The sequence below is a fragment of the Salvelinus alpinus genome, chromosome 6 (assembly GCF_045679555.1).
Source record: "Salvelinus alpinus chromosome 6, SLU_Salpinus.1, whole genome shotgun sequence".
NCBI lineage: Eukaryota > Metazoa > Chordata > Actinopteri > Salmoniformes > Salmonidae > Salvelinus > Salvelinus alpinus.
In genome coordinates, this window is record NC_092091.1 from 24092527 (window position 1) to 24106751 (window position 14225).

The 14225-nt window shown below is 41.0% G+C and overlaps 3 protein-coding genes across 3 annotated transcripts in view; 2 read left to right on the plus strand and 1 right to left on the minus strand.

Annotated features, from left to right (window-relative positions):
- The first annotated feature begins 1675 nt into the window (after positions 1-1675).
- LOC139578423 (ribonuclease P protein subunit p21-like) lies at positions 1676-8851 on the plus strand. The gene is made up of 5 exons (XM_071405988.1): positions 1676-2418; positions 2512-2612; positions 2805-2887; positions 4649-4819; positions 5612-8851. The coding sequence occupies exons 1-5, from the start codon at positions 2362-2364 to the stop codon at positions 5728-5730; spliced, it is 531 nt and encodes a 176-aa protein (XP_071262089.1). The 5' UTR covers positions 1676-2361; the 3' UTR covers positions 5731-8851.
- LOC139578422 (aquaporin-12-like) lies at positions 5995-7439 on the minus strand. The gene is made up of 3 exons (XM_071405987.1): positions 6845-7439; positions 6553-6669; positions 5995-6392 (listed from the first exon to the last, which is right to left on the minus strand). Exons 1-3 carry the CDS (start codon positions 7437-7439, stop codon positions 6268-6270), a joined length of 837 nt encoding a protein of 278 aa, XP_071262088.1. The 3' UTR covers positions 5995-6267.
- Positions 8852-10029: 1178 nt separating the features above from the next.
- Positions 10030-14225, plus strand: part of LOC139578424 (glypican-5-like) — a 126102-nt gene continuing 121906 nt past the window's right edge. The window contains exons 1-2 of the mRNA XM_071405989.1: positions 10030-10946; positions 12725-12886. Of these exons, the coding sequence (XP_071262090.1) occupies positions 10781-10946; positions 12725-12886 (328 nt within the window). The 5' untranslated portion in view covers positions 10030-10780. The remainder of the gene's footprint in view (positions 10947-12724; positions 12887-14225) is intronic.

Genomic DNA, 14225 nt, shown 5'->3' on the forward strand with positions numbered 1-14225 from the left:
ATTTTCAATTCTCCTTCAGCATCTTTTATCTTATTGAATTAAACTTCGACAATTACCTTTTTGCCTACGTGGATTGACATTAACTTTTTCTGCCAGTTCCCATAAGCATGATTTGGCGATTGGCTGTGTAGGCTATTTTGCGCCCATAAGCCCTAAAGCTTAGTTTTATGCATTAATACCAGATAGTCTAAAATAATGAAATTAAAACCTTAATGTAGCATATATAAATTTCACAAGAATTATACGTTCATGGATCATTTTAAGGTATTGTTTCTCTTTATTCAACACGCCCGCCATCCACCCAGCCTTCAGCCACACAATATTTAATGACCCTAAACCCGTCGGTTCCGAGGATATAAGAGTCATCCCGCGCATCACTACCACATATGACTGTGAAAAATATATTTGAACAAAGCCCTCCAACTGTAATAACTAGTGGGAAACTCGTCTATCATCCTTGAGCTCCAAGTGGAATTTACCAGTTGTGAAGTTGTAAATACCAGTTGGATGCATTCGTTAAGAAACTCCTGATTGGCTAATGGCCCAAAAAAGCTGTGTCAACCATCAACTAAAAGTATCAGGCTTGTAAACAAATTATAGTGTTCAAAAACTATATTAATAGATTGCTTAAAAACATGTTTTGTAGCGTAATTTAACTCAAGAAAATGCTGTTATCAAGGTCATTTCCTTAGCAGGTGACGTCAGCGGTCACCATGTGGGAGGGAGAAGTCGGAGTTCAAGGATGATAGAGGAGTTTCACACTAGTAATTATCAGTTGGAGTGCCGTTCAAATTGATTTTTCCCAGTCGTATGCAGTGGTGTAAAGTACTTAAAATATTTTTTGGGGGTATCTTTACTTTACTATTTATATTTTTGACAACTTTTACTTGCACTTTGTACTCGTTAAGCAGGACAGGAAAATTGTCTAATTCACACACTTATCAAGAGAACATCCCTGGTCATCTCTACAGCCTCTGATGTGGCAGACTCACTAAACACATGCTTCGTTTGTGAATTTTGTCTGAGTGTTGAACTGTGCTCCTGGCTTTCCGTAATTTTTTAATATATTTTTTTATATCGTGTTGTCTGGTTTGCTTAATATAATACATTTTAAATTATTTATACTTTTACTTTTGATACTTAAGTACATTTAAAACCAAAAACGTTTACTCAAGTAGTATTTTACTGGGTGACTCACATTTACTTGAATCATTGTCTTTTTAAGGTATCTTTACTTCTACTCAATTATGAAAAGTGGGTACTTTTTCCACCACTGGTCGTATGTGATAAACATAGATAAAGATATCATCTTTATATGTCCCATTATGGTGTCTGTGAGCTCACGGCCAGTGCCATTGAGGCCATCTCTATTTTGAAGTAGTCAAATTCATTTTTCTACTACTTCTATGAGTTGGCAAACAAACTGAAAGGGTGCATACTGCCAGTGTGTGCATACTGCCAGTTAGAGTATGTTATTTGAACAGGTATAAAGCCAAAGTTGATGATTTACCGCCACCTACAGTTATGGAATGTTTGCTTAAGAGTATAATTAATTGGCTTATCCCTCCTGATGACCTGGATGGAATCATGTGATCCTTCCTTCATAGGAAGGCCCATCTAGTTGACTACTTTAAAATGGTGAAAGAGCTATGCCCGACAAGCACGTGAATGTGGCAATAGATGACGGATTTTCACTATGGATGTGCAGTGTAATTTATTAATATAAAAAAATCTTTCACCATTGATTTGTCACTATTTACCGGGATGGATGTTTTGCATATGTGTAATTGTTTATTATGGCCATGAGAATATCGGGTATAGTAAAACGTGAGGATTACCCAGTTGGTTAGAGAGTGTGCTAATAAGGCCATGGTCGTGGGTTAGATCCCTGTACTGGCCAACATGGTTTTATTTTATACAAGAGTATGCTAGTAATTGTCAATCTTTTTTTTTTTAAGTATATTGTCTGGTGTTAAATGGATCATAGGAAATTAACTACTTATTAATATGCGAGGTATTTTGCTTAAAATTGTGATTTCAAAGGACATGTCCTACCTGCTAAGTCTGTGCCATTCAGGACTCCATAGTGTCAGATCTATCATGCCCGAGTTCGTTCAGAGGCTGATCAGTAATCAGAGGATTTAGCAACTGCTTAGATTTAGCAAACTAATGTTAGTAGCTAGTGAAGCTAGACGAATTTGAGGGCACATCTTTTGCTTGCGTAGAACATTGTTGAGTAGGGTAGTAATTTAGCAATCGGGTGATACATATAACGTTAGCTAAGATAGCTAGCCTAACGTTGACGTTACATAGTTAGTAACGTTAGCTGGCTAACTTAGCATAGCAATCCACATCCATGCAATGGCAGGAAACGTGAAAGACAAGGAGGCTTATCAAAGACTGAACTTCCTGTATCAGGTACGTTTTCTTGATTTCTAGTAATCTAGCTATACCTTTGGCTAGATAACTGATATTCTCAGAATGCTTTAATATGACATTGATTTCTTGCAGGCTGCACACTGTGTTTTGTCTCAAACCCCTGAGAATGTGGAGTTAGCACGTTTTTACTGCTTCACTCAGAAGACAATCGCAAAACGTTTGGTACTGAGACAGTGAGTAACATACACTAACAATATCATATAACGTTAAACTCTTGTCAGAAAACATATGGTGTTACATTTGCATCAATAAAGGTTGTAACTTTCATGTCATGTTAAGAATACATGACAGAAATAAGTTTGAAACATGTCTGCTAAAATGATGACAACTAGGGCATGACTATAATGTTATTAATGTCTTTATAGAGACCCCTCAGTGAAAAGAACATTATGTAAGAAGTGCTGCTCTTTGATGGTCCCAGGAGTAACTGCCACAGCCAGACAGAGAAGTAAGTTTATTCATGCAAGACTAAGTCACTTTGTATATGCTACATGGCATATATATATATTATAAGTATCTAGCTAAATAGACAGCCACCTAATCAAAGCCAACATGTTGTTGCAGGCTATTTAATTGTCATTCTAGTCCTTTTCAATACAAACACAGATGAAAACAGATGAGTTGTGGTTGTATCCGTAATGACTACCAACCCGTAGCACTCACGTCTGTAGCCATGAAGTGCTTTGAAAGGCTGGTCATGGCTCACATCAACACCATTATCCCAGAAACCCTAGACCCGCTCCAATTTGCATACAGCCCTAACAGATCCACAGATGATGCAATTTCTATTGCACTCCACACTGCCCTTTCCCACTTGCACAAAAGGAACACCTATGTGAGAATGCTATTCATTGGCTACAGCTCAGCGTTCAACACCATAGTGCCCTCAAAGCTCATCAATAAGCTAAGGACCCTGGGACTAAACACCTCCCTCTGCAACTGGATCCTGGACTTCCTGACTGTCCGTCCCCAGGTGGTAAGGGTAGGTAACAACACATCCGCCACGCAGATCCTCAACACGGGCCCCTCAGGGGTGTGTGCTCAGTCCCCTCCTGTACTCCCTGTTAACTCATGACTGCACGGCAAGGCACGACTCCAACAGCATCATTACGTTTGTCGATGACACAACAGTGGTAGGCCTGATCAACGACGAGACAGCCTATAGGGAGGAGGTCAGAGACCTGGCTGTGTGGCGCAAGGACAACAACCTCTCCCTCAACGTGATCAAGACAAAGGAGATGATTGTGGACTACAGGAAAAGGAGGACCGAGAACGCCCCCATTCTCATCGACGGGGCTGTAGTGGAGCAGGTTGAGAGCTTCAAGTTCCTTGGTGTCCACATCACCAGCAAACTATCATGGTCCAAGCACACCAAGACAGTCGTGAAGAGGGCACGACAAAATCTATTCCCCCTCAGGAGACTGAAAAGATTTGGCATGGATCCTCAAAAGGTTCTACAGCTGCACCATCGAGAGCGTCCTGACTGGTTGCATCACTGCCTGGTATTGGCAACTGCTCAGCCTCCTGGTGTAGAGGGTAGTGCGTACGGCCCAGTATATCACTGGGGTCCAAGCTTCCTGCCATCCAGGACCTCTACACCAGGCGCTGTCAGAGGAAGGCCCTAAAAATTGTCAAAGACTCCAGCCACCCTAGTCATAGACTGTTCTCTCTGCTACCTCATGGTAAGCAGTACCGGAGCGCAAAGTCTAGGTCCAAGAAGCTTCTAAACAGCTTCTACAGCTTCTCCCCCCAAGCCATAAGACTCCTGAAAAGCTAATCGAATGGCTACCCAGACATTTTCATGCACCCCCCCTTTATGCCTCTGCTACTCTATTATCCATGCATAGTCACTTTAATAACTCTACCTACATGTACATATTACCTCGACTAACTGGTGACCGGTACCCCCTGTATATAGTCTCGCTATTGCTATTTTACTGCTGCTCTTTAATTACTTCTTCCTTTTATTTCTTATTCATATCTTTTTAACTGCATTGTTGGTTAGGGGCTTGTAAGTAAGAATTTAAATGTAAGGTCTACCTACACCTGTTGTATTCGGCACATGTGTCTTATAACATTTTATTTGATCTAGCACTTGGAGACATATGTATCATCCTCATGAGATTTTGAAAGTACTGAGTGGAAGTCCAATGTCTTTACATAAGTGACATATTGTATTGTGGAGTAACTCAAGCTTTTTTCTCTCAAGGGACTAAGCACAGAAACCGCATGACTGTGCTGCGATGTCTTCGCTGTGGGCAGTGCAAGAGGTTCCTAAACAATCCGGAGCATCGCCTGTGGGTGGACCAGCCTGAGGCTCAGCTGGAGAACCAATCACAGCCAAGTGATTTTTACCCTGGAATAACTCCACTACATTGCAGTTATGTATCATATTGGGGGGACAACTAAGTACCGTCATGTACACTCTCCTACATATTCATTTGGACAGTGAAGCTAAAACTTTTAATTTTGAGCTGTACTTTGAGATCAAATGTGTTACGAGGTGACAGCACACAATGTCACTTATTTGAGGGTATTTTCATACATATCTGCTTTATCATTTAGAAAGCACTATTTCTCTAGTCCCCCCCCCATTTGAAAGTGTCATAAGTATTTGGACATATTCACTTAGTGTATTAAATGTAGTATTTGGTCCCATTTTCCGAGCATTCAATGGCTACATCAAGCTTGTGACTACAAATGTGTTGGATGCATTTGTAGTTTTTGGTTGTGTTTCAGATTATGTTGTGCCCAATAGAAATGTAAGGTAAATAATGTATTGTCATTTTGATTCTAAATAAGATTTATTATGTTTCTGAACACCTCTACCTTAATGTGGATGCTACCATGATTATGGATAATTGTGAATAATGATGAGCGAGAAAGTTTGAGGCATAAGTATCATACCCCCCCCAAAATGCTAACCTCCCCTGTTATTGGTTATTGTGAGAGGTTAGCATGTTTTGGGGGTATGATCTTTGTTCATCTTTAGCTATGTGGGGAAAGACTGGAGGAATCGGGAGCTTAGGCTGTCATTTCAGACGCAGGTGTATTAAAATTCAGCTTCACATGTAACATTTTCATCTAAAATGTTTTCTGTTTCTTTATGCCACTTTTCATCCATCTCAGAGGGAGGCCATGGTGTTTAACCTTTGTCCTTTCTGTTTTGCAGAACAAGGTCCCTCCACTAAAGATTTGAAGGAGAAAGCAGATGGACCCATATCGCAGATATCCTCCACAGGGCCTTCCTCTCCCCAGCACCAGGTGCCTCCATCCAAGCCCAAAACCTGAGCCCTGTGGTCTCAGTAGCCCATTCACAACTGGACATAGCTGCTTTGTGTGGCATTGACACATTTTCAACTATATCATAAATGTTTGAATATGATTATTATTATTATTTTTTACCAGTGACAACCTGTTACATCAGTGGTATGATGTAACAGGTTGTCATTGTAATGGGAGAGGTTGAGTTAGACTAAACATCAAATGTATTTTTAACCAATCTCAACTTGCTCACAGTGTACAGGAAGTTCAGGAACGACAACCAATGTTAAATGTTTTTTTCATACACATTTATTTTTTATTGATTTATTACTTCTGTAAGAACACAGGCGATATATGAGTTGTAACTTGTACTATCATAAATGTACAGATGCTCTACAGCCCACACCTTTTTTGTCAGTAACTTAAGGAGAGAATTGGCTGTTGAATATAATGCTCAGTGCATAATGAAATATCTTCTCCCAATAGGAACAAAATTGAGTAGTGTGTTCCTAATACACTCATATGTCCTATATTGCCTCAGCTGAGGTGGATGATGTCTTTCTTTCACTTTTTCTTTTTATCTCCGTCCCCCTTTGGCACCTGTACGTGGGTCTTCTGGGAATACAGCAGATTCTTTGCAAAAATCCTGGGAATGTGACCCATGTACAGGAGAAGGGCCAGGGTCATTCCTGAAAAGAGGATATCTGTATTACCAGCTTGATAAGCAATTATGCCTCATTGTTATGCATAAAGCCTGTTTCACACATTACCTTTGGCAATTACATTTTGTCTATTGGTATACTTTTATTAGTGGTTTGTATATAATGAACAATTTCTGATTTGACTTACCAATAATGGGCCCAAGGCAGTAGACCACTGAGTACTCCGTAAAGGAAAACCCAGGACAGTAGAAGGTAAGGCCATAGGCCAGGGAGGGGTTCAGGAAAGCTGAGGTATAACCACTGGCTGACATGCATAGAAAGATGAGTTATCGCAACGGGATGCAGAAATAGATTTTGCTCTGACAAACAAATATAACACAAAGAAAACAGCATATAGGCCTATGCAACTTTAATGATTATCTCTACTGAAATTTCTTTCTATATTTGAGGCACGATGGTTGTCATCGTGGGCTACTTACCTGCATGGGAGAGAAGGGTGAGCACAGCTGCAAAGAAAGGCACCCGAATCAACGCAGAGCGACATCTCAGGCTGAGGTATATCAGATAGAAGATGAATGCACACACACACTCAGAATAGACCCCCTGCACCAGGGAGACACGCAGGGCTGTGCTGCACTCCCTAAATATCAGGTTCTTAATTATGTGCATGTCATTGAGCTCCATTGCCCAGTAGTAGCCAGCTACAATCAGGGCCAGGTGTGCCCCCAGGAACTGAGCAGCGAAAGCCAGCAGAGTGTGCAGTGTAGGGGTCTCCAGCATCAGGAAATTCATCAGAGTCAGGGAGGGGTTTCCAGTGGCTCCAGCACATATCACACCATGGGTCAGCAGCACCACAAACCGTATGGTTAGAGTAACGTCTGATTCCAGTACCCCTGCCCACTCGCCAATCTCTATAATGGTCTGCACCTCCAGCCAGCATGCCACCAGCACAAATGAGGTTGTGAACTCTGCTGCAAAGCTCAAACAAGGCCATTTTCTGAAAAGGACTCTAAAGGCTGCACCAAACGCCACAACAGCAAGAAAGTAACCAAGGGAGACATCAAGCTCAGACATAGTTAGGTTCACAGATGCTAGCTACTATACCTCGCTGGTTCCTCTCACACAGTGTATGACTTGTTGCGCAGTTTGCTGTCTGTGTTTTGTGACAACGTGGAGAAGTGTTTTCTCAACACAGAAACACTGACTTTTCATCCCACACCACCTGCCAAAATACACACTGCCCTTTTCGAGGTCAATTCAGGAAAGTTGCTTTGCCCCAGGGAAAAGGGCAAATGACTTCTGTAACTTACAACAAAGATATAGTTTATTGACACTGAGGGAAATGTCTGTTAAACTTTAATAATGCTTGTGTACTAAGATATCCTTCAAGCCTAGACATTGGGCTTGAGATTGTTCAAAAGTAACTCATATAACATAGAAAGGTGCGTTGATATAGGCCCGTTCTAACTGTTCTGTGTGTGTAGAATGAACCCATGATGTCCGGGCACTCAGCCGAGAATGTGACAGAAACTGACTGGTTCCTCTTGATCCTGGACAGAGTAAAGATTCTATCCTACACACCAGTAACAGAGCTATTGTTCTGTTTTGGAGCCTGTTTCTGGGGGAAGATTGTGGTGGAGAAATCTGAATTAGCCAAGTAATACAGATATTTAAGATGTATCTGCAGAATATATTTACATGATTGAACTGTTGAAACTTATTAGAATGTCTCCTTTTGGACTCTGGTGTTGGCAGCTGCACTTCCTCCCTCATGGGCCTCAGTCACCTTGGGTTCAGAGAGGGGAGAAGTCAGCCTTATCTATGACGTCCCTGTTGCTATACAGAATATCAGCAAGGAGTATGGCAAAGGAGGTCAGAAGGAAACATTGTTTCCATATGTGAACTATGTGTCTTTATTGCATACCCTGTGAAAGGATGGCGTGAGTAATGGGGAACCAATCACTTGTCTCCACAGTGTCTGTGTCAGTCACCTCCAAGGGGGAGACGGTTTCCAACTTGAACTAGGGGAGAGAACAAAGTAACAACAAATGTCCTAAGTTCTTAGTACTGAACAAAACAAGTTATTTGTATTTGGGGCCCAAGGTCTGGCACGGGATGTGTGGGGTTAGTGTTTGGAACCATTGTACGTCATATCTGAAGTTGCACCTATCCTGAGATAGCTTCTGGGTTAAATACTAACTCCACTCTGTGGGCTCTCACTCCACCACCTGCGGGGGTGGGGTGACCAGTCTCCTTGTGGTAACAAGTCTTTTAATAAAAGTAATACATTGAATGATTATTCATTTTGCCTCTCCTCATTATTGATTAAGGGTAGGATTTCCACCACAACACCAAGAAAAAAAAAGTAATATTACCTGGTCTGATCTCTCTGAAGAACATACACTGAACAAAAATATGAATGCAACATGTAAGTAAAGTGTTGGTCCTTGTTTCATGTGCTGAAATAAAAGATTCCAGAAACTTCCCATATGCAATTTCTCTCAAATGTTGTGCAGAAATTTGTTTACATCCCTGTTAGTGAGCATTTCTCCTTTGTCAAGATAATCCATCCACCTGACAGGTGTGGCATATCAAGAAGCTGATTAAACAGCATGATCATTACACAGGTGCACCTTGTGCTGAGGACAATAAAAAGCCATTCTAAAATGTGCAGTTTTGTCACAACACAATGCCACGGATGTCTCAAGTTTTGAGGGAGTGTGAAATTGGCATGCTGAGTGCAGGAATATCCACAAGAGCTGTTACCAGAGAATTTAATGTTTATTTCTCTACCATAAGCCACTTCCAATGTTGTTTTAGAGAGTTTGGCAGTACTTCCAAATCGTCCTTAGACCATGTGAATGATGTCGTGTGGGTGAACGGTTTGCCCCATGGTGGCGGTGGGATTATGGTATGGGCATGCATAAACAACGGACAACGAACAGAATTGCATTTATCGATGGGAGTTTGAATGCACAAAAATACTCTGACGAGATCCTGAGGCCCATTGTGAGGCCCTTTTCTTTCTTTTTTTAAGGTATTTGTGACATATCTGTATTCCCTTGCATGTGAAATCCATAGATTAGGACCTAATTACTATTTCCTCATATGAACTGTAACTCAGTAAAATCATAGAAATTGTTGTATGTTGCATTTTAATATTTTTTCAGTATACCTTACTGTGATTCAGTTTTTCTCCTCTTAGCTATGTGTATTGGCATATAGGTTGACTGATGAATGTACAGTACTTTCTTTTCTTGGAGCACTGAAGCAGCATTCTCACATATGAAATTGTCTTCTTGGCTATTTCTGAAGAATTTTATTTTATTTATTTATATAGGCTTTTAGCTACTTATTCTATTTCTGCCATATTCCAATTTGTTTAGCCTGATCGGATTCGTAATCCTGATTTTATCTAGCTACGTTAACCCTGTATTTACAGGAATAACTACATTGTAATAAGGGCACAGTAACCCTAAGTGTAACCAATGGTTTACTTATTCAGAAACACTTTTTACCCCCTCTTCTTGGAGAACGAAATTGTCCAAAAATACGTGGAATTGTTACTGGTTCAGACCATTCCATCTTTATAAGGGGGGGGTGGACGTTACTATATGAGCCTCGTTGGCGCAGTAGGCAGCGCGTCAGTCTCATAATCTGAAGGTCGTGAGTTCGAGCCTCACACGGGGCAGATTTTTTGCATTTACTAGCAACATTTGAGATCTCAATTTATTTTTGACCAATGAATGCGAAAACAAGTTAATACATAAATAAATATGATATCAATCCGAAGCTACGGCATGGTAGAACTGCTTTTACAACACTAATTCCACGACTGACCACACGGTGGACGCGGTGTTCTGTTTTAGATTAATCTCTGCAGGCTAGAGAAGCATATACAGTATAAATCAATCATTAGGACTATACATTGTGTTATTAGAAGAAAAACAATATGTTATTAGAGCTCCAATTCTGTGGTATTGTTTTAAATGATCGTAAAAGGAATAGCCAACATCTATGAACAAAGAACCCACCGTATAATTTTTCACTTTAGGAACGTTTTTCTGTTAGTCTATCTTGTGTGATGTTTCAAACCGAGAATTTCTAAAACAGTGTAGGCTGGTTTGCGCGGTGTGAGAGAGAGCGAACGAGAGAGCGAGCGCTCAGCTGTATCCAAAGAACAGCGTTTCACTTTCTGAAGCGCATGGATTTTAACTGGAAAGCCCACAGAGAGGGAACGTCGTGCGCTCTATTGAACAGACCCAATATGTGATATTCTAACAGATCGACCCAGTTGATAAGGACTGCGAATTTGTTTTGGGATTGTATACCTTAAATAGCCTATTCGGCTACTTTTACAAACGGCCATTCCACTGCTAGGATACCTTGATAGTATATCTGATTGAAATGGTGCGATGTTCCAAACAATAATCCAACGCGTTGACTTTTGGTTGATTTACCTGACAGTTGTACTATGTGGAGCTTCAGGTGCAGGAGTGCACAGTTGCCATGAGGTTAAAACGGCTTTCCAATTGCGCCAGATCGGTCCGTTGAAATGGGTCCCCGAGGCACCTGGAACAGGTTAGTGCGCACTTGACTTGTAGGTCCTAACACAATTTCGCAGCAGAATGTCCAGGAGCCACTTTGCACTTGTGCGTGCTGTGCACTCGTTTATTTCCCACAGGGAATTGATAAATCACAATCATAAAAATTTAACTGCAGTAGCCTAGGTCTAGAGAAAGATTCAAGCAAACATGCCTAGTAAGTAGTAGTTGATGCTTGTCTTTGTTTAACGACCATCCTAAGAATTGGAAGTAAGTCCCTGTGAAGGGAGGCCATCTCTTGTTTCTTTTCTTTTCTAATACTGAGTTTACAATATGGATGTACTGGCAATAACAGTCACAATCAATAACATTGCAGTTATATATCAGCTTATTATTTGGCAAGCACCAAAAAGCAATCAAACCATTTAAATCAAATCAATATTGTTTCCTTCACAAATGCACCCCAAAAATCTTCTCTCTCTCAATCCCAGTCCTCAATGGACAGGTCAAATGAGCCCCATGGAGCCACAATAACTGAGCTGCATGTTGTGTGTGATCGTCTATTCTACAGTGTATATATACAGTGCATTCGGAAAGTATTCAGACCCCTTGACTTTTTCCACATTTTGTTACATTACAGCCTTATTCTAAAATTGATTAAATAATTCCCCCCCTCATCAATCTACACACAATACCCAATAATGACAAAGCGAAAACAGTTTTTTAGAAATGTGTAAATGTATTTTTAAAAAACAACAGAAATACCAAGACAACACAGGAGTGGCTTCGGGACAAGTCTCTGAATGTCCTTGAGTGGCCCAGCCAGAGCCTGGACTTGAACCTGATCGAACATCTCTGGAGAGACCTGAAAATAGCTGTGCAGCGACGCTCCCCATCCAACCTGACAGTGCTTGAGATGATCTGCAGAGAAGAATGGGAGAAACTCACCAAATACAGGTGTGCCAAGCTTGTAGCATCATACCCAAGAAGACTCGAGGCTGTAATCGCTGCCAAAGGTGCTTCAAAAAAGTACTGAGTAAAGGGTCTGAATACTTATGTAAATGTGATATTTCAGTTTAAAATGTTTAATACATTTGCAAACATTTAAAAAAAATCTGTTTTTGCTTTGTCGTTATGGGGTATTGTGTGTAGATTGCTGAGGATTTATTTTTATTTAATCCATTTTAGTATAAGGCTGTAACGTAACAAAATGTGGAAAAAGTCAAGGGGTCTTTCCGAATGCACTGTAAGTCTGTCACCTGTCATCAGTTACATGATAGATTTGTTTACACAATCCTTTCATGATTGACACATGCAATGACTTAGGCCCAGTTGAGTTTGTAAGTAAGCATGTTGTTAACTCTGGTGCGCATCACTCCCTCTGCATTCTCTCTACACCCTTGGAGATTTTGTATCTGGACTTTGATTCAGCTACGTCCAGCCAGCCGGATAACCAAAGTCTATTTCTGAAGCTCTTTCTCACTCTCATTCCTGGCTCCACTATCCCAGCTTGGTGTATTAGTTTCATATGGGAGATAAAGCAGTATAATCACCCTGGACCTCATCCAAATGAGATTGTAGCAGAGGAAGCTTTGCTAACTCAAAGGGAACTTGAATACAGGGGATATATGAATACAGGGTATATATGAGAACTAGTAGAAGTGTAGAGAAACAATGTCTTTGAACCATTTATTTACTCAACTATTTGAGTAAGAATTATTATTCACATTTGGTCAAAGCTTCCAACACACTTAATTTATGTTTTTCACATTTGAGGTCTGTCATGCTCGGGTTTGCTTTCCTCTTCTTTCCCAGATGGCGAGCTGCAGATCTGCAAGCACTCAGGCCCGTCGTGTTGCACACGCAAGATGGAGGAGAGTTACCAGGCAGCAGTGCGCAGAGAGACTCTCCAGAATATCCGTTCCTACAGCTCTGAGCTCAAGTACCTCATCGTGGGCCACGCCTCTGCCTTCCAGGGTAAGGATAGAGCCAGGATGGAGGGGTAAGGTAGATAGATATGTGGGACAGGAGAATGAGATGATAGGACAGATTCACTGTGTAAAGCCTAGGGACCACTTTGGCCCTCTACGCCCCTCAGTGAGGGGTGAATTCTGAAGTCCATGAACAATGTTTCATGTCATTTGTCAGTGTGACTGCCACTTGGTTTGGTTTTATTACATCTTTTGATTTACTTAAAAATCAGTCTCACCTCATTGAATGGAATGGGCTCTGAACCGACACGCAGCCAAAAGTATTTCGTTCTGATAAAGGCAAAAATGTTACATTATTATGGCTGCAGGTAGCCTAGTGGTTGGAGTGTTGGGCCAGTAACCAAACGGTTGATGGATCGAATCCCTGAGCTGACAAGGTAAAAATCTGTCGTTCTGCCCCTGAACAAGGCAGCTAAACCACTGTTCCCCGGTAAGCCGTCATTGTAAATAAGAATTTGTTCTTAACTGACTTGCCTAGTTAAATAAAAATAACAAGTAAATTACACTCAGTAGTAACACGATATTTGACCATCATATCACATGAGAAAAAACTACGTTATTTTGTTGAGAGAATCCGAGAACCACTTCAGTGGTATTGGATATTGGCTTTGTACTGTTCAATATTGGCTTTTAAAGCAAACATTTAGTCAGGCCTCACATTAAGCAAATAATCTCATAGAGAAAGAGAACTTGACCTCTGCTCTATCTCTTTGTCTCTCTTTCTCGATGTCTGCCTACGCTTCGCTCTCTCTCTCTCGCTCTCTCTCTCTCCCATTTAGAGTAGAGAATTCACAGTATGTCTTGTTTTGAACCAATGAATGAAAGGGAGTGAAAAATGTTTACATTCACTGAGTATCCCTGGAGATGTGTTACCATTTGAAATCAATCTGTCTCTAACGAGGTGTCTTGAATGGGAGTGAAGAATAGTGGGTTTGTCCTGCTCTGCTTTTCACAGGGAGAGTGGCTGGTCCCTGGCTTCTCAGAAAGGGAGGCTTTCTTGGGGTTTTATCCCTGCTGAAAAGAGACAGATGATGTAAGTGAGTGATGTGGACAGTGTCCTCTGAGCAGGCTCGGTCCTGGCCGATATGCCGCCCTAGACAAGACAAAACAAATTGCTGGCCCCCTCCTATCCCTGCAAAGTACAATAGTAGCCTAGGTCAGTGTTGGCCTGCAATGCACTATCCATGTGGTAGCCTACCGTTTGTAAAACAGGCAGTTGCATTGGCTTTATAGGCCTGATAACTGAAAAAAAGACTTAAGACAAAAATAATTGGCTATTCAAGCTCTGAATACCAGCTACCGTGTCTTAAAGTAAATTTAAATAC

Bases quoted from the DNA above. Each gene is read 5' to 3' on its own strand.
- LOC139578423 (XM_071405988.1), top strand. From the start codon at position 2,362: ATGGCAGGAAACGTGAAAGACAAGGAGGCTTATCAAAGACTGAACTTC. The intron at 2,888-4,648 runs GTAAGTTTATTC...TTTTCTCTCAAG, and splicing joins TGCCACAGCCAGACAGAGAA to GGACTAAGCACAGAAACCGC. The intron at 4,820-5,611 runs GTTATGTATCAT...TCTGTTTTGCAG, and splicing joins AATAACTCCACTACATTGCA to AACAAGGTCCCTCCACTAAA.
- LOC139578422 (XM_071405987.1), bottom strand. From the start codon at position 7,439: ATGTCTGAGCTTGATGTCTCCCTTGGTTACTTTCTTGCTGTTGTGGCG. The intron at 6,670-6,844 runs GTAAGTAGCCCA...TATGCATGTCAG, and splicing joins CACCCTTCTCTCCCATGCAG to CCAGTGGTTATACCTCAGCT. The intron at 6,393-6,552 runs GTAAGTCAAATC...TCCTCTTTTCAG, and splicing joins CTGCCTTGGGCCCATTATTG to GAATGACCCTGGCCCTTCTC.